Here is a 25479-nt window from a genome sequence, read left to right on the forward strand (position 1 = left end):
GGTAGGGGGGGTCACACAGCTCCACGCACTCCGCCCCACCCTCGCTGCAGTCGCCACACGGACTGCGCTCTCACACGACGACCTCGCTGATCTCGTCAAGGAGCATAAACCATCACGCGCGAACTCCGCTCTTCCTCGCAGGAGCAGCGTATTTTGGCGAACCATCGAACAAAGACGGATACCGCATCGCGCGTTTTCAGATGCGCTGCTGCGGCTGTCTGGAACGCTCTTCCGATATTAGGAAGCCACTGGGAGCTATGCACTTTTAACCCATCTAGATTAACAACTCATTTCATGAGAACTGCTTTTTGTGTTTAGTTCTTCTCCCGCACCTCCGATTAGTAAGGTTGGCGACGTACGGTGCGAAAGAAGTCCAACATCGTTCCAGTCCGTCTCAGTATTCGATCACTGCTATCACGGTCACTGTACCAGTGAACTTAATTTGTAGATTCCTCGATCTATACCACACTCGGACTGTTTTCTCTCATCCATACTGCGTTCAGTCCATTTCAGGCCACAGCAACATACGTACCCCACTAACCACATTACAGGTCGCAACAATTCACCCACTCGCCACACTGTAGGTCACAACAACTTACCCGCTCACCACACTGCAGGTTACAACTCACCCACCCGCTCACCACTACAGGGCACCTCATTGCTCCTTCTGCTTCGCTAGCATTGCTCCACTCTGGAATTCCCTCCCATCTCCTTTTCCCAAGAGCTTAAAATAACATTTCTCAATTCAAGAAAGTGTTACACATTTATATATTGCAACGTTATTGCTGTTGGTTTATGACCGCTTGAGGTTTTGGGCCTTTTAGCCTGTACTCAGCAACTGCGTTAAAATATACTCTCGTTACTACACTGATGACTGGACTGATGACTAGATAGACACTTCGGCATCAGCCACTCAGGCAGACGTCAGAGAGACCTTGCACACGCGCAGTCACTATCCATACAGACAGCAGTAGGGGCAAGTTCTGTTAGCGAGTACCCATTAAGGCTGCCCGCCACACACGCAGGCATGATTCGCCGCGTCTCGTGGGCTCGACTCCTGGCCGCCTGCACGACGCCTCGGGGTGAATCCTTTGGCAGACAGGTCAAACTGTTGAGACCCAACCCAGGACCCATTCACGCGATTTGTCAATTGCCAGGCTGGCGTGGACTTGCTAGGGGACCTCATAGTGGTAGTGGTGGTCATGGTCGTGATGCTGGTGGAGGTGATGTTGAGGACGCGGAGGAGTGTGAGGAGGAGCCGATTTGGGAGGAGCTAGAGGAAGATGTCGAAGCGTTCTTTGTGACGGGAGAGCGCCGCGAGATGGACGTGATGATCGTTCACCCCGTGGTGCGAGAGCGAGGAGTCAGCCCTCACGAGGGTGAGCACCCAAACAGCAGCGCCCTGTGGCGGCAGGACCTTCGAGCACGATGTGGGCGTCGTTTCAGTGTGCATCAATCCTCCAGCGAGTTAGCAGGGCACCCAAGTGGATTTTAAATCCATCTGGTGGGGCTCTGTGTGTCATCGCCCCGTAGTGTTGATAGAGAGATATTTGCATTCTCCTTCGCCCTCCACTTGAATCCAAAAGGTGGAAATTGTCCAAACATTCTCATGCATGTTTCGGGAATACGGACTTTGTGGATAAACAGAATTAATAAACATTGAAGTTCATAACGGTTTTTGGGTTTGATTGCGTAAGTATGAATGTGTCGTAACCCTCCACCACCCAACACAGCCAGTAAGGTTTGTCACGTAAACAACTCGCCAATTAGTTACTACTTCAGCCTACATTGAAGTGTCTCCCTATTCAAACTAGCGCCTTGGAAATTCCACGTGCCTATGGTAGGAACAGGTTCTCCTCATGAACTACTGGCCATGAAGATTTGACCATCACGCTGGTTAGTGGGGGAGGACCCAGGACTGCTATGACCCATATCTAGCAGGGTTCTTGCTTATAAACATCTGGAAGTTCAGCATTGGTTTAAGCAAGCCCAACTGCTGATGAGATACTGAACGTCAATACCGGTGCTAAGTGTACTTCTATTAAGCATTTCCAGGAGGCCGTGTGACCGATAGGGTGCGTAAAAAATATTTTGGATTTGTATGGGGGAAGGACAGATATGGGAAGAGGGTACGTTGCCTGGTTAGTTATTTTTTTACCCAAATGTGTGCCGTGTCTTGAATTCCCCTGTTTCCTGTTCTCCATCTCCCCGATTGTCCCGTGCAGCTGAGGCCCTGGTGAGCGAGGCGATGGCTCTGGTGGCGACCCTGCCGGGCTGGGCGGTGTGCGACTGCGTGCTCCTGCGCTCGCGAAACCCGGGCTCTAAATTCGTGTTTGGCAAAGGCAACTTTGAAACCCTCACTGGTGAGTGGAGGGTCCCAATTCATGCACGCTGACACGGCACAAAGCCTCATCCTCTATCCGGTGCCAAAACCGCGAGGGGTCCCATCTGGCAAAGGCCTCCCCTGTGAGTTCCCTTCCCATGCCCAAGTCTCGACAGGAACTATTGAAGGCAAAGTACAGAAAAACGCAGTGTGTGCAATTGCGGCATTGTGCATGCTACACGTATCCTCCCTTAGGCGAGCGCACACACGCGCAAAATCACCTCCGTTGGTCATTTTCGAATAACAAAATAAATACCAACTCAAACCTTGACTCCTGTTGTCTGCAGAAAGCACACTCATTAAGATGAATTTGCCACTCATCTATTAAGAAAACTGAAAAATTAGAATGATTGCCAATTATTTGTCTATTATGTGGGTTTAATCTGTGAGGTTTTTTTCCTCTTACAGTGTCGGATAATTTCTGGCTAAGAGGGAGATCTGATGGGAGGGTAATGGGATGATTTGTGGATGAGCCTGGCCACCCCACTGGTTTTAGCGGCATGCGTCCAATTACAAACCCTTTCTCCCCGTACAGATTGTCAAAGCTAGCATTAAATAAAAAACAACAATCCCACAAAATTATTTGCAGAGCGGTACCATTATATTTGGAAATTGGTATGCTGTAAAATGTATTACAAATTAGTGGCCTACTGTATGTGTTTGGCAAGTGGGCATGGGGTGTACGTCAGGGAAGTTGGATGGAACCCATGCTGAGGTGTGACCAGTGTGGAAGAGTAGGCCAAATTTGCTCTTGAGGCGTTCTCTAGAGCTCTATTGGAGGCCATTCTGCCAGCAGTGTCGTGAGCAATACATTGCATGGCTGCACCTTTGCCTTCTGTACATCTTGAGGTGTGATGGCATTCAGACGCTGTATACATCCACGTTACGGTTAATAATGATTTGTGTTTGATAGAGCTGTCGATTAAATGTAAGGACAACTTGATTTCCAAATTCAACCGCCTCTCCAACAAGAGACCGGACCCTCACACGGAAAAGCTAGACGTTAACAAAGTCGTAATTAATCGCAGTAACAGTTCTATTTCTGATGGTCTGAAATCTGTTTTAGCTAAAGGGCTAAACTTTGCAGTCACACCTAGACACATACCAGTTAATGATATCATTGCCCATGTCGACGTGGCTCTCAAGGGCCTGGGTCACATCGCTGCAGACGTAGCAAGAACTGAAATCGCTGCAACCATCAAAAACGCTAAGATGCCAGCGAGCAACATCAGCAAAGAAGAGCGTTTTGAATTATCTCAATTAAAAAAGAGGGATGACATTGTCATCCTCTCAGATGACAAGGGCAATGCCACTGTCATCATGGACAAAATAGAATATAACAACAAAATTCAAGAACTACTCAACTATGGCAGCTATACAAAAATAAAACGAGACCCCACCAACAGCCTCGTCATTAAAAACAACAAAATCATTTCTGATTCAACCGCATTAATTGATCAAACCAAACAGTTCTCGTTGAAACCTTCTGCGGCCAGGCCACCAAGATTATATGGCTTACCAAAGATACATAAAGAAGATACACCCCTTCGTCCCATTGTCTCTACTATCAACTCCCCCACCTACAAACTCATCTGGTATCGACAATCAAGGGTATTTCCCTGTCCCCAGACGACCTGCTTGTCAAATTTCGATTTAAAGCTTTCGTGACTGCAGGGATTCATCTTCTTGGTTCTTTCGGTAAAGTCACGTAGAAGGGAAGTAATAAAATAATAAAAATAAAACATAATAAAATAATTCTCGCGACGTTTCGGCCACAACGCAAACAGCCGTCCTCAGGTGAAGAATGAAACACCACCAAGCTTGGAGTGTATATTTAAGCTGGGTTGGAGGGGGGGAGGTGGGAAGAAGAGCGCCTTGACAAAATAATTTGCATATCAAGAGAAACTTAGCATATGGAAAATGCGTAGGAGGTGGGCGGGGGGGTTTAAAATTAATATTATGCCCATGCATTATGCAGGATTAGCAGCATCAAATGGAGAGGGAAGAGGGGTAGCATTAACAAAGGAAAGGAATGTTAATAGTATGTAGCTGCAGTTACTAAACAACCACGTAGAAAACTAAAGTATAAACTACATAAAAACTAAAGTATAAACTACATAGCATCATCAGTATACTTACTATACTCTACAATAAGCTGAGTTACTAACAGTAAGTAATACATTACAATTTTACGTCGTAAAAATTATATAATATGCTTCCATCTAAACTTTATTCTCTTACATCACACGAGTCTACACCGTACTATATACTGCCATAGACAAACCCAACATTAAATTATATACTGTATTGCTAAAAACCATATACATTTTAATATAACACTATGTATTATTCTACCCACCCTAATGTGTATCACACTGCTATATGTTTACTATACAATTACGATACTATATATTACTTTGTACATTGTATTAAGCATATAAATGTTATACTATTTGTTATTATACACTGTACCATTGACCGTCGTGTCAATGGGTGAGTCGTGGGGGGAACTTGCAGCGGAGCAAAGAATCCATTCCCTGCGGAGAATACAATGCCAGTAAGTGGAACGCGGTCTGAAAGTCACCGTAAACGTGAACACAATCAGTTAAGATCCGAAATGGTTTATTACGTCCTTCGAATGATTGCTAAGCCAGAATCCATCTTCTCGGTTGAAATTGTCTCTGTGTTTGTATATGTGGATCGCCTCATGAACGAATCTCTCATGATAGCCAGATGGCTTGTAGAGAACCTCTGTCTTGGAGAAGTCAATGTCATGTGAGCCCACTGAGTTGTAACAGTGATCTGCCACGGCTGAGGTGTTTGTTCCTACCGTGTTTCAGGTCTGCTTTATGTTCACGGATGCGGTCCGAGACATGTCGTTTGGTTTCTCCAATGTAACTGCTACCACAGAGGCAACTTAGTTTGTAGACGCCAGGGTACTGTATGTCTGGAACCACATCTTTTACAGACGAGACGAGATCAGGCGAATAGTTACTCCAACTACACAATCCACAAAGCCATCACTCCAACCATGAAGAAGGATCCTCTTGAGGAGCCAGTCAAAACCATCACCTTACCCTACATTGCGGGGGTCACAAAAAATATCTTCAAAATCCTGAATAAACACAAGATCCAGGTCCGATTCAACACAGTACATAAAATCCGTGATCTGGTCCTGCCTGTAAAAGATGTGGTTCCAGACATACAGTAGCTGGGCGTCTACAAACTAAGTTGCCTCTGTGGTAGCAGTTACATTGGAGAAACCAAAACGACATGCCTCGGACCGAATCTGTGAACATAATGCAGACCTGAAACACAGTAGGACGAACACCTCAGCCGTGGCAGATCACTGTCATAATTCAGTGGGTTCACATGAGATTGACTTCTCCAAGACGGAGGTTCTCTGAAAGCCATCCGTCTACCATGAGAGATTCGTTCACGAGGCAATCCACATATACAAACACAGAGACAATTTCAACCGAGAAGATGGATTCTGGCTCAGCAATCATTGGAAGGACATGATAAACCATTTCGGGTCTTGATTGATTTTGTTTTACGGTGACTTTTAGACTGCAGTCCATTCGCTGGCATTGCCTCGTAGTACCTTTCACGCGACGGTCAATGGTATGGTTTATACCAGATAATAATAAATAGTATAACAGTGTAATATTTCATATAATTCATGAGGTAATATATAGTATCGTAATTGAATAGTGAATATACAGCAGTGTGGCATACAGTAAGGTTGGTAGAATAATACATAGTGTAATATTACAAGTCTAATATTATTATAGTCTATAGTAACGCAGTGTATAATTCAATGCTGGGGTCTGTCTATGGCAGTTTATAATACGGGGTATAGTCGTGTGATGTAAGAAAAAATATTAGATGGAGGCATATTATAATAATTTTTGCGACATTGAAGTGTAATGTATAATGACTTATTGTTAGTAGCTCAGCTTATTGGAGAATATATTGAGTATATTGATGATATTGATGTAGTTTATATTTTTATTTTCATGATATTGATGTAGTTTATATTTTTATTTTTTACCGGTTCACTATATGATAGTCATTATATAGTGTTTTGTATACCCACTTTACTTAATGTTAATAGCTCAGCTTATTGGAGAATATATTGAGTACATTGATTATGTTGATGTAGTTTATATTTAATTCTTTCACATCGGTTTATTGTATGATAGTGGGTGGTTGCAGTTCCTTAGCGTCAATATACTAAATGCCTCTGTTGATATGTAAACTCTGACTTTAACATAGCCACTTCCGTGACCAGTTACATGCTAATTCCTCACATTAACATCATGCTAATCTCCCAGTTACATGCTAATTTCTGACTTTAACATCCTGCTAATTCTGTCACATTAACACAGCTTATTCAATGCTAAATTCTTTTGTTGATATGTAAACTCCTTTGTCAAGGCGCTCTTCTCCTCCCACCCAGCTTAAAATACGCTGCCAAGCTTAGCAGTGTTCATTGGAGCGCTGTCTTTCAGCCAGCTCTGTCTTCACCTGAGGACGGCTGCTTGTGTTGTGGCCGAAACGTCGTGAGAAATGTATTTTATTTTATGTTTTATTTTTATTATTTTATTATTTCCCTTCTACGTGACTTTACCGAAAGAACCAAGAAGATGAATCCCTGCAGTCACGAAAGCTTTAAATCGAAATTTAAGAGCTGTTTTTCTTAACTCCAGGGGCATCTCTCAGAGCCCTTCACACGCGATGAGCGACTTACATCTGAACACATCTCAAAGGTTACCCCTAGTGGCAGATGTCCCTGTGTGGCACAAAGTGACTCTGTGTGGCATGAGGTGACCTTGACCTTCCAGCAGGCAGTGATTGCTGCTGTGTGTAATCCCAGTTGAATGATCGCAATGTTTGTATGCGTGTGTGTGAGAGAGTGTGTCTTGTTAGGCAAGAAGCGTTGGCGTAGCGATTAGTATGCTGCGCCACGAACCCGGCGACCCGGGTTCGATTCCCGCTCACGGTCAACACCAGTGATGATTATCTGAACCGTTCCTGGGCCTCCCCTAGGTCAACTCAAATGAGTACCTGGTGCGGTGTGTAAACATCGCCACTAGGGAGACAAAGGCGGCCAGGCGTGGTGCTGGCCACCCACCATCTCGTGTGCCGTTCTGACCTCAGGCGCTTGGAAACAGCACTTGCCCCGACGATCTGTTATAGGCTATCGCAGGGGATATTTGTCTTTGTGTGCCAATAGACAAGGTGCGAGCATCTCCTCGTCTCTCGGCTGTCTTCGTGAACATGGAGCGACTCACTGTGGCACAGGAGGTGAGCGGTGGAGTGTGAAGGTCGACCGCGGTGCACACGAGTCGCCCCCTCGGCGTAACCCGACGCGTAAGCAGGTGACCGTGCGTTGAGCCGTGTAGAGCTGGCTGATCTTCGTAGTCGCGACCCAAGGGATCCGAGGGATTGGGAGGCTGCTTAAGACCATGGGGCCGATTCTACCTTGGATCGTGACAGTGAGGTCTCCCATGATCATCTTTGAGACCACAAGGGTGGGCAGAGCTGGGGAGGCGGGGGGGCTTGCCGCAGCTGCCCCCCTAAATGGCCTCGCAGCCCTGGCCAATGATGGGAATTGCTGGGCCGTAACATGAACACAAATTACATACCTCTAATGTTCCCCTAACCTACCTGACCGCACCACTAACCCCAACGTTGTGAGATACACTTTGTAGAGCTATCATTTGTGACCAGGTCACTTCTGGAAAAAGAGCTATATAGCTCAGTGGGCCTTACCTGGTATTATAAATTTAGTTTAGTTTAGGTGCAGACATTAAAGGGCCTCCTTACATTCTCCTTGATGATCACCCGAAATGAATCCAGCCAAGCTGAGTGTGTGTGTGTTTGCTCACCATCACACATGCAGACTCGGAGGACAGCGCTGTCTTGTCGACGGTCCTGAGCCACAGCCCCAGCCGCTAGATCTCTCTCTCCCGCCAGGTCATCCTGACCTGGCTCTCATGGTGGTGTGCGCCTCTTCTTACTGCTTATGGTGCAGCGAACTGCACCCCCTTGTGTGCCGGACTGGCATTCATAGGTGCTGCTGCTGACGAACAGCACTTGCCCCAAGAGTCTATTAAGGCTATACAGGGGATCTTTGTCTTTGTGTGCTGTTAGGTGAGGAGCAGTGGTGTAGCGAATAGCGTCACGGTCAACACCGGTGACAATTATCTGAACATGGGGGACTATTGTCATTGTGTGCTCACAGATGTGCCTGGAGGAGGCGTGGGGCCTGCCTGTGCTGGACCGCTACTCGCTTGTACTCCGCATCTTCCAACTGCACGCGCGGACACGTGAGGCCAAACTACAGATCGCCCTGGCCAGCATCCCCCTCATGCGGCAAGCAGAACCATCAGCAACATTGTGATCGTAATTATGAGGGTTGACCCTAATTAATTATTAATATGTAGATATTTATACTTACGGAGTGTCTTTCGTATTTCCATAATAGAGATGTTTGGGTTAGATCACGTAAATATATAAATGTCTCATTAAAACCCGCCACCACCCGACACAGCCAACTATTGGCATGTTCTGTGTAAACAGAACACCACACTGCGGGTCATAGCAACACATGCACACTCATCCACTCACTAGCTCGCTCACATATTGAATTACTCACCCACTCATGAACCCACCTGCTCACCTATACACTACATCCACTCACCCATTTATTCACCACACTGCAGGTCACATTAACACACGCACACTCATCCACTCACTGGCTCGCACAAGCATTTACTCACCCACTAACGTACCCACCTGCTCACCTATTCATTGTATCCACTCACCAATGACGCCAAAAGGCGCACAACTCAAGGACAAGGTATTGCGGTCTATGCAAACATGACTCCTTGCAAAAAGGTGTCAGTTTTGTTGCCAGATAGAAGGGTAAAGAACCAATTATCATATTTTTACTGGCAAATGAGGTCCCCATAGTGTAGATGCTTGCCCCGAGCTCTCATACTCTGATGGTGCATTGTCCTTGAGTTGTGCGCCTTTTGGCGTCATCTGGTCCAACCCATATGAGACTAGGCTCGAAGGAAAGCTGTCTCGGGTGTGGACCAATCAACTTCAAGGACAGTGCACATTATCAGAGTTATGTTCTTTTGTTTGTATTATGACTGCAGGTATTGCGGTCTATGCAAACATGACTCCTTGCAAAAAGGTGTCAGTTTTGTTGCCAGATAGAAGGGTAAAGAACCAATTATCATATTTTTACTGGCAAATGAGGTCCCCATAGTGTAGATGCTTGCCCCGAGCTCTCATACTCTGATGGTGCATTGTCCTTGAGTTGTGCGCCTTTTGGCGTCATCTGGTCCAACCCATATGAGACTAGGCTCGAAGGAAAGCTGTCTCGGGTGTGGACCAATCAACTTCAAGGACAGTGCACATTATCAGAGTTATGTTCTTTTGTTTGTATTATGACTGCAGGTATTGCGGTCTATGCAAACATGACTCCTTGCAAAAAGGTGTCAGTTTTGTTGCCAGATAGAAGGGTAAAGAACCAATTATCATATTTTTACTGGCAAATGAGGTCCCCATAGTGTAGATGCTTGCCCCGAGCTCTCATACTCTGATGGTGCATTGTCCTTGAGTTGTGCGCCTTTTGGCGTCATCTGGTCCAACCCATATGAGACTAGGCTCAAAGGAAAGCTGTCTCGGGTGTGGACCAATCAACTTCAAGGACAGTGCACATTATCAGAGTTATGTTCTTTTGTTTGTATTATGACTGCAGGTATTGCGGTCTATGCAAACATGACTCCTTGCAAAAAGGTGTCAGTTTTGTTGCCAGATAGAAGGGTAAAGAACCAATTATCATATTTTTACTGGCAAATGAGGTCCCCATAGTGTAGATGCTTGCCCCGAGCTCTCATACTCTGATGGTGCATTGTCCTTGAGTTGTGCGCCTTTTGGCGTCATCTGGTCCAACCCATATGAGACTAGGCTCGAAGGAAAGCTGTCTCGGGTGTGGACCAATCAACTTCAAGGACAGTGCACATTATCAGAGTTATGTTCTTTTGTTTGTATTATGACTGCAGGTATTGCGGTCTATGCAAACATGACTCCTTGCAAAAAGGTGTCAGTTTTGTTGCCAGATAGAAGGGTAAAGAACCAATTATCATATTTTTACTGGCAAATGAGGTCCCCATAGTGTAGATGCTTGCCCCGAGCTCTCATACTCTGATGGTGCATTGTCCTTGAGTTGTGCGCCTTTTGGCGTCATCTGGTCCAACCCATATGAGACTAGGCTCGAAGGAAAGCTGTCTCGGGTGTGGACCAATCAACTTCAAGGACAGTGCACATTATCAGAGTTATGTTCTTTTGTTTGTATTATGACTGCAGGTATTGCGGTCTATGCAAACATGACTCCTTGCAAAAAGGTGTCAGTTTTGTTGCCAGATAGAAGGGTAAAGAACCAATTATCACAATATTTCTCTTTCTGCTTCTTCCCTCGCACTGCTGCACATTGGAATTCTCTCTTTCCCATCTCACCTTTTACCCAAGTTTTTATAAAAAAAATAACCTTGCTCAGTTCATGAAACGTGTTTCACTCTTATCTATTATTACCTTAAATAACGTTGTTTGTTGCTGGCTACTAGACGCTTTTGGCTTTTGGCTTTTGGGCCTGTGATAAGCGAGTGGGTAAAATCTAATTTTTATTTTTCATTTGACTATGTAGATCTCGGATGCGAAAGGAGCATAAACATCTAGACCAGCAAGGAGGAGGATCGCGGTATTTGAAAGGCCCAGGTGAGAACCGCGACGCATAACCTCCTTCACATGTGCTTTGCTGATTGTCAACACAGTATTAGATTCATACCCATTGGGTGGATTCGTGGCGCAGTGGTTTTGGACCGTCACAACAGGGTAACGAGTTGTGGGAGCTTGGCAGTGAGGGTTTAGAGGCTGTGAGTTCCAGGCAGTCGTAGGTCCCCTCCCCTGTGACCAGGAGGCCTTACCTGGTAGGATAAAAATAATTTAGTTTTATTTGTATATATTTTTTGAAAAGTTTTTATTTACCTTTCTTATAGTTTGCACTCCTATCGTGTTTTTATATTTGTTGTTGTAATGTTCTGAAGCCCGTGCCCCTAACTGGATATCTGTGAAAAAGAGCTTTATAGCTCATGGGATTCCTCCAGTTTAAACAAATATTCATGATCGTGAGGATGACGATTGTTATATCCCAGCCAACTGTTTGCGAATGAGAGAGAGCTCAGCGGCACCCCCGTGTTTTTGACACATCTGGGCGTGCATCTGCGTCTACGTCTGCGCTGCCAGGGGAGACGGCTCTGGAAACGCAGCGCCGCATGCTGGAGCAGCGTGAGCAGCGGCTGCGGCGTGCGCTCGGCACTGTAGCACGCAAGCGCAGCCTTCTGCGCAGCCAGCGCAGCCGGGCAGAGCTGCCCGTCGTGGCGCTGGTCGGCTACACCAACTCTGGTGAGTCTACTGCTCGCCCATTTCGGTCAGTCCACTGCTCGCCCACTCCGGTGAGTCCACTGCACAGTGGATTTTGGCTAACTATCGAACAAAGAAGGTCACCGCATCGCACGCTTTCAGATGCGCTTCTGTGGCCGTCTGGAATGCTCTTTCTTCCGATATTAGTAAGCCATTGGAGCTATTAACTCTTAAATCATCTCGGTTGAACATTTATTTCCTCAGAACTGCTTTTTTTGTTTAGTTGTCCTGCACCTCCGATTAACACGGTTAGCTCCGTAAGATGCAAGAGAAGTTCAACATGCATATATACATTGTCGTATGCTATTATTTAATTTATTATTTTATTTTTATACGTGACTTTACCGAAAAAACCAAAGAATAATTCCTGCAGTCACGAAAGCTCCAAAATTAAGATTGAACCACTTCTACGGGGAAGTTCCAAGTTTACCTTTTTCTCTCTCTCTGGGTTTCTTGTTCTCTCTCTCTGCCTGTATATTTAGTGTAATTTTCTCTGTCTACACTCGTTTTGTATCGTTCTTAGGTTCTGCTCTGTCTGTGTGTCTCCGTTCTTCTTTTTTTTAATGTTTTGTCTTTCTTTGGAATTTTCACACTTAAATTCTAACTTAGCAATCTTTGAAATACGTAATCGACCAGGCAATGCGTTAATTGTGTGTTGATCGACTCTCTGTGTCGTTTTACATAACATTTCGATACTTTGCTAGGTTATTTAATTTAGTGTGTTCTGTCTCCCTCTAAGCCTGCTTACCTTACTCCCCTCCCTTCGTACTCATTGACATGTAAATGTTTTCCCTACCCCCTCCCTCTCTCTGCCTCCGCCCCCCTCTGTCTATTTAAGGCCACCCCACAGAGACGATCACCTCTCTCTGTACCTGGGTTGCTCTCTCTATGTATCTTGGTGATATCTGTCTGCTTATATGTCTGTCTATAGTTTTCTGGTTATATTCTGTGTCGCTATTTCATTATACCTGATGATGATTGCTTGTGTTGCAATCGAAACGTCGTATGCTATTATTTAATTTATTATTTTATTTTTATACGTGACTTTACCGAAAAAAAACAAAGAATGCATATATGCACGTTGACGCCACCACACACCAGCACTCCACTCCCACACTTGCCTACCTTCTCAGCCTTACTCTGTACTACCTTAATGCTCCCTAACCCTACATTAAACATACTTTCATCCTCTTGGTCTCACAAGACTCCCATTCACTCTCATGCACTCCCCTGCAACTCGCTCCCCTCGTGCCTTTGCCCCTGCCATCTGTGACCCCAGGCAAGACGACGCTGGCGCGCGCCCTGACACGCGACCTATCGCTGGAGCCGCACGACGCAGTGTTCGCGACGCTGGACGTGACGGCACACGCGGGCCTCCTGCCGGGCCGCACCACGGCGCTCTACGTGGACACCGTGGGCTTCCTCTCGCGCCTACCCCACGGCCTCGTCCACGCATTCTCCGCCACCCTCGAGGACGTCCTGCACTCGGTGCGCGGGCGGGCGGGTGGATGAGTGAGGGGTGGGTGGGTGGGTAGGTGGGTGGGTGGATGGGTGGGTGAGGGGGTGGGTGGATAGGTGAGGGTGTGGGTGGATCGGTGAGGGGATGGGTGGGTGGGTGGGTGGCTGGGTGGGTGGGCCGGCGTGTAAGCGGGTGGGTGAGTGGATGAGTAGGTGGGTGGGTGAGTGGGAGAATGGGTGGGTGAGTGAGGGGGTGGGTGGGTGAGGGGGTGGATGGGTGGGTGGGTGAGAGGGTGGGTGGGTGGGTGGGTGGGCCGGCGTGCGGGTGGGCCGGCATGCGTGCGGGTGGGTGGGTGAGTGGGTGGGTGAGTTCATGGGTCAGTTCGTGAGTAAGTGGGTGTGTGTGGGAGCGGTAGTGTAGCGGTTAGCGTGCTACGAACCCGGCGACCCGAGATCGATTCCCTTTCACGGCCATCATCGGTGATTAAATATCTGAATCCGTCCTTGAACTCCCTAAAATAGACTCAGCCTCATATGAGTAGCTGGGGCAGTGTGTAAATATCAGCATTGGGAAGACAAATGTGGCCAGGTGTGGTGTCGGTCACCCACCCCCATCATAGGTGCACCGTTCCATCCCTCATAGATGCTTGCGAATAGTAGTTAATTGGTTGGGTGGGTTTGTGGGTGAATGGATGATGGCTATTGGATGGTTGGGTTGGTCGGTGGTCGGGTTGGCGTGTGTGTGTGTGTGTGTGATAGTGGAGAAGTTTTCGTACCTTACCAGTGTGCATAATTGGTAGCCGAGATCTCACTCTGAATCAGTCGAGCGGCATCATATTTTTTTCAGTTGTGTAACGCTGTGTGGAAGCTACCTGGCATATCGCTCCATCTTATGCACCCTATTTTCTATGCCTGCGAAGCGTGGAGTCCTTTAAAGGAACATCTGCACACAGGATGGTCTGTCTATGATCCATCCTGTGTGTAACCAGACTGGATTGTGGGATAAGCTCGCAGATCCTTGAAATATCTGGACACATTTCGATTTCACGTCGTGAGAATTATTTTATTATGTTTTATTTTTATTATTTTATTACTTCCCTATCTGGACACAGTCCTACCAGTGAGCTCCTCCTGCAGACTAGGTTGCGTTGGGTGGGTCATGTAGCCAGCATTCCCAGCCGCCACCTCATGTCCTTGCAGCTTCTGTTTGGCCTGATAGCGAGGGTTAAACAGGTGTGGCATGGGCTAGATCTGGTCCAGGAGGATTTTAAGCTGATTAGTCTTGGTAATTTACTGGTACCAGCAGTGTCAATATCGGCCTCTGTGAAGGATGCTTCTAGGCAGTTGGAGGCAGTCACCCTCCAACAACGGAGGGCAGAGGAGCGACGCTCACAACAACGAGCGCGGCGCCGGGTGGCTAAAGCACAGAAAGTTGGCACAGTAGGGAGCACAGGTGGTGCATCAGCCAGTCATCTCGGTCAGTCGACCCGTGGCACCTGGGTCTGCCCCGTGATAACCTGCCAGCGGGCGTTCGACACTTCACGTGGCCTCAAGGTACACATGGCTTGGCACAAGCGTCGTGGTGACGTCACCACGACACTTGTGCACATGGCGGCTGTTGTTGTTGTGAGACAGGCGGCCGGGCATGGTCCTGGCCACCCACCCCCTCGTGTGCCATGCCGGCCTTCATAGGTACTCGCGAACAACACTTTCTCCAACAGTCTGTTAAGGCTATTCGGGGGGTGTTTGTATTTTGTGTCTTTGAGATGGAGCGGTGGCACAGTGGTTAGCACACAGCGCTGTGGAGCCTGGCGACCCCCTCAAGACCAACAACTGACAGCCATACATGAGTACCTGCTATTGTGTAGAAACATTGGCACTTGGGAGGCAAAGGTGGCTGGGCGCGGTTTTGTCCAACGACCCATTCGTGTGCCGTGCCGGCCTTCATACGTGCTTGCTTACAGCGCACTTTCCCTCAACAGTCTATATATTTGTTGTGTCTGTATGTATGTACGTTGAACTTCTTTTGCACCGTACGTAGCAAACCATGCTAATCGAAGTTGCGGGGAAAGGACAACAAGCTAAACACAAAAAGCAGTTCAAATGAAATTATTTTTCAATCTGGAGCATTCCAGATGGCCGCAGAAGCGCATTAGAAAGCGCGATGCAGTGACCGTCTTTGTTCGACGGCCACTGTGAAGATGGCCGGAGTTCGCGTGATGTTCCTTGATGAGATCAGCAAGGTATTGTGGTTCACTGGTGGCAAGCATTTTGTGTGTGATGAGTGGAACCTAATAATGTATTTGTTCAGCAAACTGAAGCCAATACAGCTTGGCGAGCACTGGACGAACATGGTCAGATCTTGCAGTACCAAAGAATGTTGTACACGCTGCAGCTTGCGAATGTTTTTGTCAGACGTCCCGTAGTGATTTTCAATAATCGAGCCTTGTCCATACTATGCTACATGCCATCGTCTCGGCTATATCACGACTCAAGAGTGGTTGAATGTGTCGTTGAGCCCTGATATGGAAATTGCAGGTCTTGACTATATTTTGTAAATGGTGATTAAACAACATATTCTAGTCGAGTATGGTGACAATGAGTAGAAAACGGAATCCTGGAGTCTGCGACCGCCACGCCTGTGTGTGTGTGTGCAGGACGTGATCGTGCATGTGCGAGACATCAGCAACACAGACACGGAGAGGCAGAAGGACACGGTGCTCCACGTGCTCGCCCAACTCGGCCTCTCGGAGGCCGCGCGATCGCGCATCCTCGAGGTTCACAACAAAATCGACCTCATGCAGCAGTGAGGGCCCCGCAGTGCATGTACACAAGTACCTCGTGTATGTGTGTGGAGCGGTTTGAAATATCTGGACACATTCCCATTCGTGAGTTACTCCGGCAGGCAAGGCACATAGCCTGAATGCACAGCCACCGCATGCCCAAGCAGATTCTGTTTGGCTGGATAGAGGGGGCTAAATGGGCATGACACGGGCTGGAGAAGAGAAGGATTGATGCAGTACGGGAGGATGTGGAGCTACGTGGTCTTGCTGAAGACTGGTACCAGCGGTGTCAAGATCGACCTCTATGGAAGAGGCTTGTGAAGGACGCTACTGGGCAGTTGGAGGCAGTCGCTCTCCAAAAATAACTGAGGGCAGACGAGTGATGCTCACAACAATGAGTGGGTAGCTAAAATACAGCAATTTGGCACGGTACGGGGGTACAGCTGGTGCATCTGTTAGTCATCTCAGTCAGCCAACCCATGGCACCTGGGTATGTCCTGTGACCTGTCGGCGAGCCTTCGACACTTCATGTGGCCTCAAAGTGTACCTGGCCTGGCACAGGCCAGGAACTATCAATTGTGGCCAGGTCGCTTCTGAAGAAGAGCTACATAGCTCAGTGGACCTTACCTGGTAAATTAAAAATAGTTTAGCACTCTTTTTCGGTCAAGTCACGTAGAAAATAAAATCAAATAATAATAGAATACGACACCCCACCTAGCTGACCACGCTCAGCCAGGTGGGGTGTTGGCTGTTATGTTGTCCGGCTCTCTGTGTTGTGTTGCATTGTGTTTCTAAGTTTACTATGTTGGTTTTTTTTTCTCATTCATTCTTACCTGATGCCGGTTGCTTGTGTTGCAATCGAAATGTCGTATTCTATTATTATTTGATTTTATATTCTACGTGACTTTACTGAATTAACCAAAGAGTTATTCCTGCAGTCACGAAAGCTTCGGATCTAATAGTTTAGTAGTTTAGCTTTTCCCCAACATGTTGGGTTACAAGCCACATGCAACAGGGTCACAAGCACCTGGCGTTGGGGGAGGAGTGGTATCAGGTGCAATGGCCTTTTTACATTAACTCTGTCCCCTATGATCTCCCTCCACCCATGTACCCCCTGACCCCAGTAGGGAGCTGTGTGCTGGGGTTGGGGTTCAGGTGTCCGCGCTGCACGAATGGGGTCTGGAGGAGCTCAAGGAGCGAGTACAGGAGGCTGTGCTCACTGCAACAAATAAGGCCATCATGGAACTCATCATTCCACTGGAAGGGGAGCATCTGGCGTGAGTGTGTGTGTGTGGTGTGTATCTTTGGGGTGCGGTCGTGTAGTGGTTAGCACACTGCGCTACGAACCCGATGGCCCGAGTTTGATTTCCACTCACGGTCTCCACCAGTGACGATTATCTAAACTGGTCATGGGCCTCCCCTAGGTCGACTTAGCCTCAATTGAGTACCTGGTGTGATGTGTAAACATCACTACCAGGGAGACAAAGGCGGCCGGGTGTGGTGCTGGCCACCCACCCTCGCAAACAGCACTTTCCCCAACAGTCTGTTAAGGCTATACGGGGGATCTTTGTCTTTATTTTTGGTGTGCATCGTGTGGTGTCTATCCGGCACCGCTTTTTGCAGAGGTTCGCAGTTCGAACCCGGCAGCTGGGACCTAAGTACAGAAAATGCTTGTAAACCTCCAGAAGGCTGCAGCTGTAGTAGCCTCTGAAGACATGCTGGACTCAAACGACAGACCCGAAGTACAGTTGTGATACTTATCGATGAATGGACTTTCAAGCTCATTCCGGTAACCACAGTCGCAGTCGATGAGCAGTTGTCTTCTCTTGCCTGTAGGAGTTGTTCCACACAACTCTCACTGATCGATGTTAACAGTGAGATGCACAGCGACACAGCCAAACTCCAGCAGCCGGCGGCTTGACGAACAATGGTCCCCGTCACGGTGATGAGGCGGTCATGTTCCGTTAATAACGACATAGCAGCAGCGGCGGCGCTGTCAGCGCTGAACTCTCTTGAAGTGCAGACGCGATCTCCTCATGGATGTAGACTGTCTCTCTCCCCGTCGGGTGACAACTTCACATATATATTCACTGTGATGAGAGTCCACAAACTTGTAGTTATGAAGTCGCTATTTAGCTTGTGGTGATTACGGCTTGTGACGTGATTCGCAAAGTTCAATGCAATTGGGTGTCCTCTCTTTGTGGATCCTTCTCCTTGAGGCATACTTATCTCCACTCATTCTCCAACACTTTCTTTATGTTTTGTCTCACCAGTGTCAGACCAGAGAACGCCAAAAGAACCATGCATATATTATCAGAGCATGTTTGTTTGCATGTTTTGCCACAAGTATGTGTGGTTAATGCAGAATTGATTCCTTGCATCTCCTGTTTTATTGCCAGAGAGGGTAAAACTTGTTCTTGTTTTTCATACTTCAATACTGGCAAAAAGGTCCCATAGACTCTTTACACTTCGAGGTTTCAACAATGGCAGATCTTAAAATCTCCTTCGAAACAACTCCACTGCTGTATTAGTTCAGCTTCCCAACTCCTGAAGCTCATCTATAGCTCACTGCTATTGACTTACGATACCTGTGTTACAGCTTATCTCACTTCTACTTCTCCACTGCCTTCCACTAGCACGTCCAGTGGGGTGGCTCTTTGTCTTTGTGATGGCGTAAGGGCCGCGTATCATGATTGGCGCAGCTGTCCAATCTTCTTCTTTCGTGTGGCATTTTTGGGGCTTGCAACAGATTACAAATTGATGTTGAGATTTGATATAAATTCAACTGCTACAGGAGTAGCCGCATGGATTTGTTTCAAAACTCCGTTGAATGATTTGATTGGGCAGTTTCACAATATATTGCACGGTCTGAGATGTCGCACCACCACAGTCACAAACTGGACTCTCGTGAATTTTCCATTATGGAGAGTATCCACATCTTCCATCGAGTGTCTGGATCCAATTCAAAGAGGACCAGGATCTTCCTCGATAGTTCAGATCCTGGTTTAGAGGATTGTGGAGTCCCTGACGATGGATTTCTGCAGCTGGTTGGTGTTTTTTGCCCCAGGCTTCCCTCCATCATGCTTCGGTGGTCTTGTTATCATGGAGGTTCTTTGCATATTGCCAGAAAGGTTTTCTGGATTTGAGCCACCTCTGCAGTGGTTGCAAGGAGATGTCCTTGTTTTATTGAAGAATTGGTCGAACAAGGATTGAATGCTGATGTACCGGCCCGGTGAGACACTGCCTCACCAATGCATACTTTACCTGGAATGGAAGTTTCTACAAACAAACTGAAGGCACCCCAATGGGTTCTCCCTTATCACCGGTTGTAGTCAATATTTTCATGGAAAAATTTGAGAAGGACGCCATCCAGGCATCCACTCTACGCCCATCCTTGTGGAAGAGGTACATGGATGACACGTTTGACATCTGGCCACATGGCCGACCGGCTCTGAACCAATTCCTCAATCACATCATTTCCCTACACCCAGCCATCAAATTCACTATAGAGGTAGAAAAGGATGGCATGCTACGTTTCTTGGAGATCCTAATCAAAAAGAGACCTGATGGCTTAATGAGCCATTCTGTCTACAGAAAAGTAACCCATACTGACGCCTACCTAAAACCTGATTCCCACCACCACCCATCCCAGAAAAATTGCCTCATCAAAACGCTACACCATAGCGCTCAATGTATTTTCGACCAGGAACATCTAACCAGTGAACTCAAACACGTACACCAAGCTCTCAAGGCGAATGGATACTCTGACTACACAATCCGCAAAGCCATCACCCCACCTGTGAGAAAGGAGCCATCTGAGGATCCAATCAAAACCATCACCTTACCATACATAGCAGGGGTAACAAAAAATTTTTTCCAAAATCATGAACAAACACAAGATCCAGGTCCGTTTTAACACAGTACATAAAATTCGTGATCTGATCCCATCTGTGAAGGACAAGATTCCTGACATGCAATATCCCGGCATCTACAAACTAAGCTGTATCTGCGGCAGCAGTTACATTGGGGAAATTAAGCGACATGTCTCGGACCGTGTTCGTGAGCATAAGGCAGATTTGAAACACGGTAGGACCAATACTTCTGCCGTGGCTGATCATTATTTGAATGCAGCTGGCTCACACGAAATGTATTTCTCTAAGATGGTGGTACTTTGCAAGCCTACTGGCTATCAACAAAGATTTGTTCACGAAGCCATCCATATTTACAGACACAGACACAATTTCAACTGAGAGGATGGTTATAAGCTCAGCAATCATTGGAAAGATGTCATCAACCACTTTGGGTCATGACTTGATTTGTGTTTTCTTGTCAACCTCCATTGTCAGCAGTGTGGGTGTATGGAGCAAGGTGCAATGCTGTGATTGGTGTAGACCTACTGCCAGTGTCGGAGCTTTCTCCTACATTAACATTAGCTGCTCCGCCCATCTCTAAACCTTCGTAATGACAGAGCGACATCTACTGGTTGGAAAAGGGAAGCACGGGTACAGGCACCACTATAAACATCCAATCCCAAAGGGAGAGGTATCTGGGCCAAAGCTAAAGGGCGGGGCTGGCCGAGATACTCCGGCAACCGGCTAGAAGGTTCCACAAGAGGGTGTGGCCGGAGGTGGAGCCTCGCCGCGCCTGCGGCAATATAAGCAGAGGCGGAGGAGGACTCGTGGTCGGTGTGGGGAGCCTTGGGTCCGGACTGCGTCGCTGCTCGCCATCATTTCTCTCCGTCGTCGGCCACGTAGCAGATCTCCTGCGAAGTCCCACCACCCTCACGTGCACGCTGTCAACCAGCGGCGAGGCCGGGAGTGGGCAGACAGAACCACACTGTGGGATCGACCACGTGTACCCTTTAGGGATGCTAATATCTACGTGTGTACTTGGAGAAGAGGGTAATGTTGGCCTGTGGTGTGCCCGAATGTGAATAAAGAAGAGAGTATCCTCTACAGACGTGTCGCGGAAGTCGCTCATTATACCTTTATAAACAGCTTACCGTCAGAGGCCAACCTCCCTGTTCCTGATGACGACCACTTGTGTTGCGATCGAAACGTCGTGATATTTTTAATCACTTTATTTTTTCTATCTACGTGAAGAACCATAGAAAATGAATTCCTGCAGTCACGAAAGTTTTAAGTAAAACATGACCTTGTTTATTAGAAGGTTTGGATTTCCGATGGCCTCACGGTATGAGATGATCCTCATGGTTGCATTTAGTTGTGTATCCACCAGCTTCATGTGCACGGTTTTGCTCAAGGCTGCTGTGCGATATTCTGCTGCAGAGAAGACGTGCTGTGGTGGCCGTCCGGAGCATTTGCTCGCCATGTTGTTCTAGCCAGTTTATGTACAAGATTAACTCGTGATTTTGTTTGCTCAATGACTGTCCAATGACACGAGCTATAGCACTCAGCCGACGTGAATCGCCACGCGGTGCCGTAGCCACCGCTGGTCCGCCCACACTTTAGTGGTGGTATGCGTGGATATTCTAACATCATGAATTGACCACTGTATACGGATTATGTATTTATATTCCGATCTTTTCCATGAGTAATAGAAGTCCCCTCTCGTTTTGTGAGGTAATGGAGAGAGAAAATTTACCAATGTAATTGGACTTTTACAGCTTGGCCATCAACCTGTCCTCCTTCAGAGATGAGGGTAGTTTATTTTTGCCTCGTGTGCCACTGCGCGTGCGGAGCAGCTGATCAGTAAAATTAGCACCTGGAGGAGGGAGGGAATCTCTCCAGCACATTTAGTCAACCTCAATGCCTTTTTACAGGGTTCTCATTGTTCAATAGCTCTCAAGTCAAGTTTAACTCCTGTCTGTTGTGCAAAATTCATTTCGATTAATATATTTTCTAAACAAACAACACCACAGCAATGAACGCATTATTATACTCCGCGAACTTGTTCAATGGTATGCCCACGACACCACTGGTCATTACTGCTTGCGTTGTGTATTAACCGTGAAGTTCTGTGCGCCGTCGGCCTCAATGGGCACGTTTAAGATCCCGCGATGGAATTCGCCATTGTGTGCTGGCGTCATTGTCCAAATTTGAAAAATTACACCCCAAATTATTAAATAAAAATTATACGTATCAACATCGCTCCCTACTGTGAAACTACTGCAGACTATGTATGTGAAATATGTCACCTTCGTGATGATTGCCGTGCATGACGAGAATGATAGTGCCAAATACCAAATGTTCTAAATTATTGACAATTATTGTGTGCTGTGTGTATATAGTGTGGGGATGTTTTGTGTGTATGGGGAGCGGGAGTGCAGCGGTTAGCACGCTACGCTATGAACCCGATGACCAGAATTAATTTCCCGCTCTCGGCCACACCAGTGACGATTATCCGAACCAGTCCTGGGCCTCCCCTAGGTCGACTCAACCTTAAACGATTACCTGGTGCGGTGTGTAAGCATTGTTAAGAGGGAGACAAAGGTGACCGGCATGGTGCTGGCCACCCGCCCCCTCGTGTGCCATGCTGACTTTCATCGGTGCCTGATAACAGCACTTGCTCCAACAGTCTGTAAAAGACTATATGGGGGATCTTTGTTCTTGCGTGAGTGGTTGAGTGGGTGAACATGCAAACTGTGTTAGTCGGATCAATCCCACGACCTGTATACCAGGCGAGGCAGTTAACATCACGCCACCGGGCACCTTTATAGTCCTCACCAACAGCCCTTACCTCAGCAGCTTGAAAAGGCTACATGGTGGATCTCTGTCTTTCTGTGCGTGCGTGAGCAGCTGGCTGTACCGCGAGGCTGCGGTTCAGGATGTACGAGTGATCCCCGAGTCATCCACCGCCCACGTCTCTGTCATCATCAGCCAGGCGGCCCTCGGAAAGTTCTACAAACGCTTTGGTCGCCCATTGTGACAATTCAACCCCGGCGTGACCGTCCAGTTCCCCAACAAACAGGTCAACAGGTTACAGTGATCACCTGCTAAAATGAGCATTGAGGTGGTTGGTCATCTCTCACTGAGCCAGTGGTGAAACACCACTTATGGCAGGGGGCAAGTATATCCAAGATCAATCCTATGAGAGAACGTACATGGAAAGTTTATGAATATACATTTATCTCAAATTCTTGAAATTTATGGACTTCTGCTCCCCCTTGGGACGTTTCTATATCCGCCCCTGGGCGTTGTTTTCTCTATAGGACGACCACTGCTGACTTTCCCATGAAGTAACACACGTTTTTTAGACCCTGGAGTGATGCTGGGTTTGTGACACGATGCAGTCAGGCTTTTTTTATTTATTTAATCAGGAGATGAACTAGACCCATTGAGATGCTCGAAACATCATTGCTTCTTTAGCACGATGACCTTGTAATACAAATTGCAAAACAACTGGAAAAAAAACAATAGAAACTGGATAAAACAAACAATATCAAGGCGATTAACAAAGCAGCCAGAAAAAAACTGGTTTCCAGAATGTAAAGTAACCAACATGAAAGTTTCACAATATGATTTTCACCTGTACTGATGGTAACAAAAACAAGCCAGTGATTTCCTACTCCAATGAGCATCGAGGCATTGGTGCTTATTCTTGTATTTAGCACTGAGCCAGTATTAGAAATTACACATTACCATAGCGGGGGCGAGTCCATAGGAAAACCACTTGACTTACCCATGAAGGGGTACTCATTTTGACGACCGCTCTCTATGATTTTTAGCCGCTCTATAATTGAGTCTCCGGTGCTACAGCGGACGTCACCGCACCTATGAGACCAGGTCACGCGCATGCGTGTGTAACGTACCAACGTCAGTGTACCGACCTTGGATTTAAAGTGTATTTGTTTAACCAGATGATATTTCAACGACACCAGGATATATCATTTTTAAGAGTGATCTGGGTCATCAAAAGGACAAAAGTAATGCAATTCAAACAAGGTGCAGCAAGCAATCAAACAATTCGGAGCAGAAACAAAAAAGAAATCAGCAAAAACTGCATGACAGAAGAATTGTACATTAAGCACAGACACATTTAACATTACCCGTGCTGAGATGGAATCCCACAGCAAGACATCAATATCACTTAGTAATCGGCGTCATTGTGGAGTACAAAGACAACGATCCACCGTACAGCCTTAGGGGCCATCCATAAATGACGATTTTTGCCCCTCCCCCTTCGTCACACGGTGTCACAAAAAAGTCAGACCCCCTCTCAAAAAGAACGTCACAAAGCTCTGCCCCCCCCCCCCAAATAAAACATGCTTCAAACGCTTTAAACTATTGTCATTGTAGTGCGTATTTAATGTGGCGCTGCACTCTGATGTAGGAGAAAACATTTATTAAAAAGTCTTTAATGAAGTAGAACGTGTTTATATTTAAAGTTGCGCATTTTGATGTGACGTCACATTTCTCCCCCCCCCCCCCCGTCACACATCGTCACAAATGTCTGACCCCCCCCAGGTGCGTGACGTCATTTATGGACGGCCCCTTAAACTTTTGGGGCAAGTGCTGTTAGCAAGCACCTATGAAGCCTGGTGCGGCACACGAGGGCGTGGGTGGCCAGCACCACGCCCGACCGCCTTTGTCTCCCTCAAGGCGATGTTTACAAACCAGGTCCTCATTTGAGGCTGAGTCAACCTCGAGGAGGTTCAGGACTGGTTCAGATATTCGTCACTGGTATTGGTCGTCAGTGGGAGCCAAACTCGGGTTGCCAGGTTTGTAGCGAAGCTCGCCAACCGCAAGCAACAATACAAGCAGGAGACAATTGCCTCCCGATATCTGTTCCACATAAAAGTGACTTTTTACACATCCCATCAATCACACAGCCTTCTGGGAGTGCATCTTAGCATTGGTGCAACATTCATTGGCTCATCAGCAGAGAGCCAGACTTGCTTAAACACAAAATATACGTTTATGTATCGAGTTGACATACATTGGCTTGCACAATAAAATTGAACGGTGAACTGATATCTTTGGCAATAAAATGAAAAAATATATACTGTATTTCATGTTTATTATTCTGGGGTCTTTGTGAGCTTGGAGGGCCTGTGTCATTGGGGTAAAACTGGATGTCACCGCTGCAGTGCAAGTGGTATGCGCGTGAGACCTCACCCAGAAAACAGATCGCTCTGGGCACTTTCTCAATCTATAAAAGGTACACGCATCCCATCAGCCACACATGCTTCCTGGAGTGCATCATTTCAGCTGCATTGGTTCAACACAAGCAAACCCGAGTTCGACATGTAGTGCCTCTTGAATCAAGGATGTGGGTCCTCGTTCGTTGCAAAAATATAAAAAGAATGTCATGGTAGTTTCATGAAATAGCATTGCAGGGGCGGCGCAATATTAACTTCCTCGCCTGGTATGCAGGAGGTCGTGGATTCGATCC

At 47.0% G+C, this 25479-nt stretch overlaps 1 protein-coding gene across 2 annotated transcripts; it reads left to right on the plus strand.

Moving 5' to 3' along the window:
• LOC133354003 (putative GTP-binding protein 6) lies at positions 1 to 25079 on the plus strand. 2 transcript variants are annotated; one of them, XM_061570566.1, is made up of 10 exons: positions 1 to 1379; positions 2226 to 2363; positions 7623 to 7693; positions 8634 to 8764; positions 11109 to 11179; positions 11708 to 11866; positions 13164 to 13372; positions 16000 to 16148; positions 17250 to 17402; positions 22884 to 25079. In XM_061570566.1, exons 1-10 carry the CDS (start codon positions 1028 to 1030, stop codon positions 23011 to 23013), a joined length of 1563 nt encoding a protein of 520 aa, XP_061426550.1. In that variant the 5' UTR covers positions 1 to 1027; the 3' UTR covers positions 23014 to 25079. The 2 variants fall into 2 exon arrangements, with proteins under 2 accessions (XP_061426550.1, XP_061426551.1); XM_061570567.1 differs by having other exon boundaries at positions 17253 to 17402.
• The last annotated feature ends 400 nt before the right edge of the window (positions 25080 to 25479 follow it).

Source organism: Lethenteron reissneri, chromosome 45 (genome assembly GCF_015708825.2).
Source record: "Lethenteron reissneri isolate LAM-NWPU_2019-01 chromosome 45, ASM1570882v1, whole genome shotgun sequence".
NCBI lineage: Eukaryota > Metazoa > Chordata > Hyperoartia > Petromyzontiformes > Petromyzontidae > Lethenteron > Lethenteron reissneri.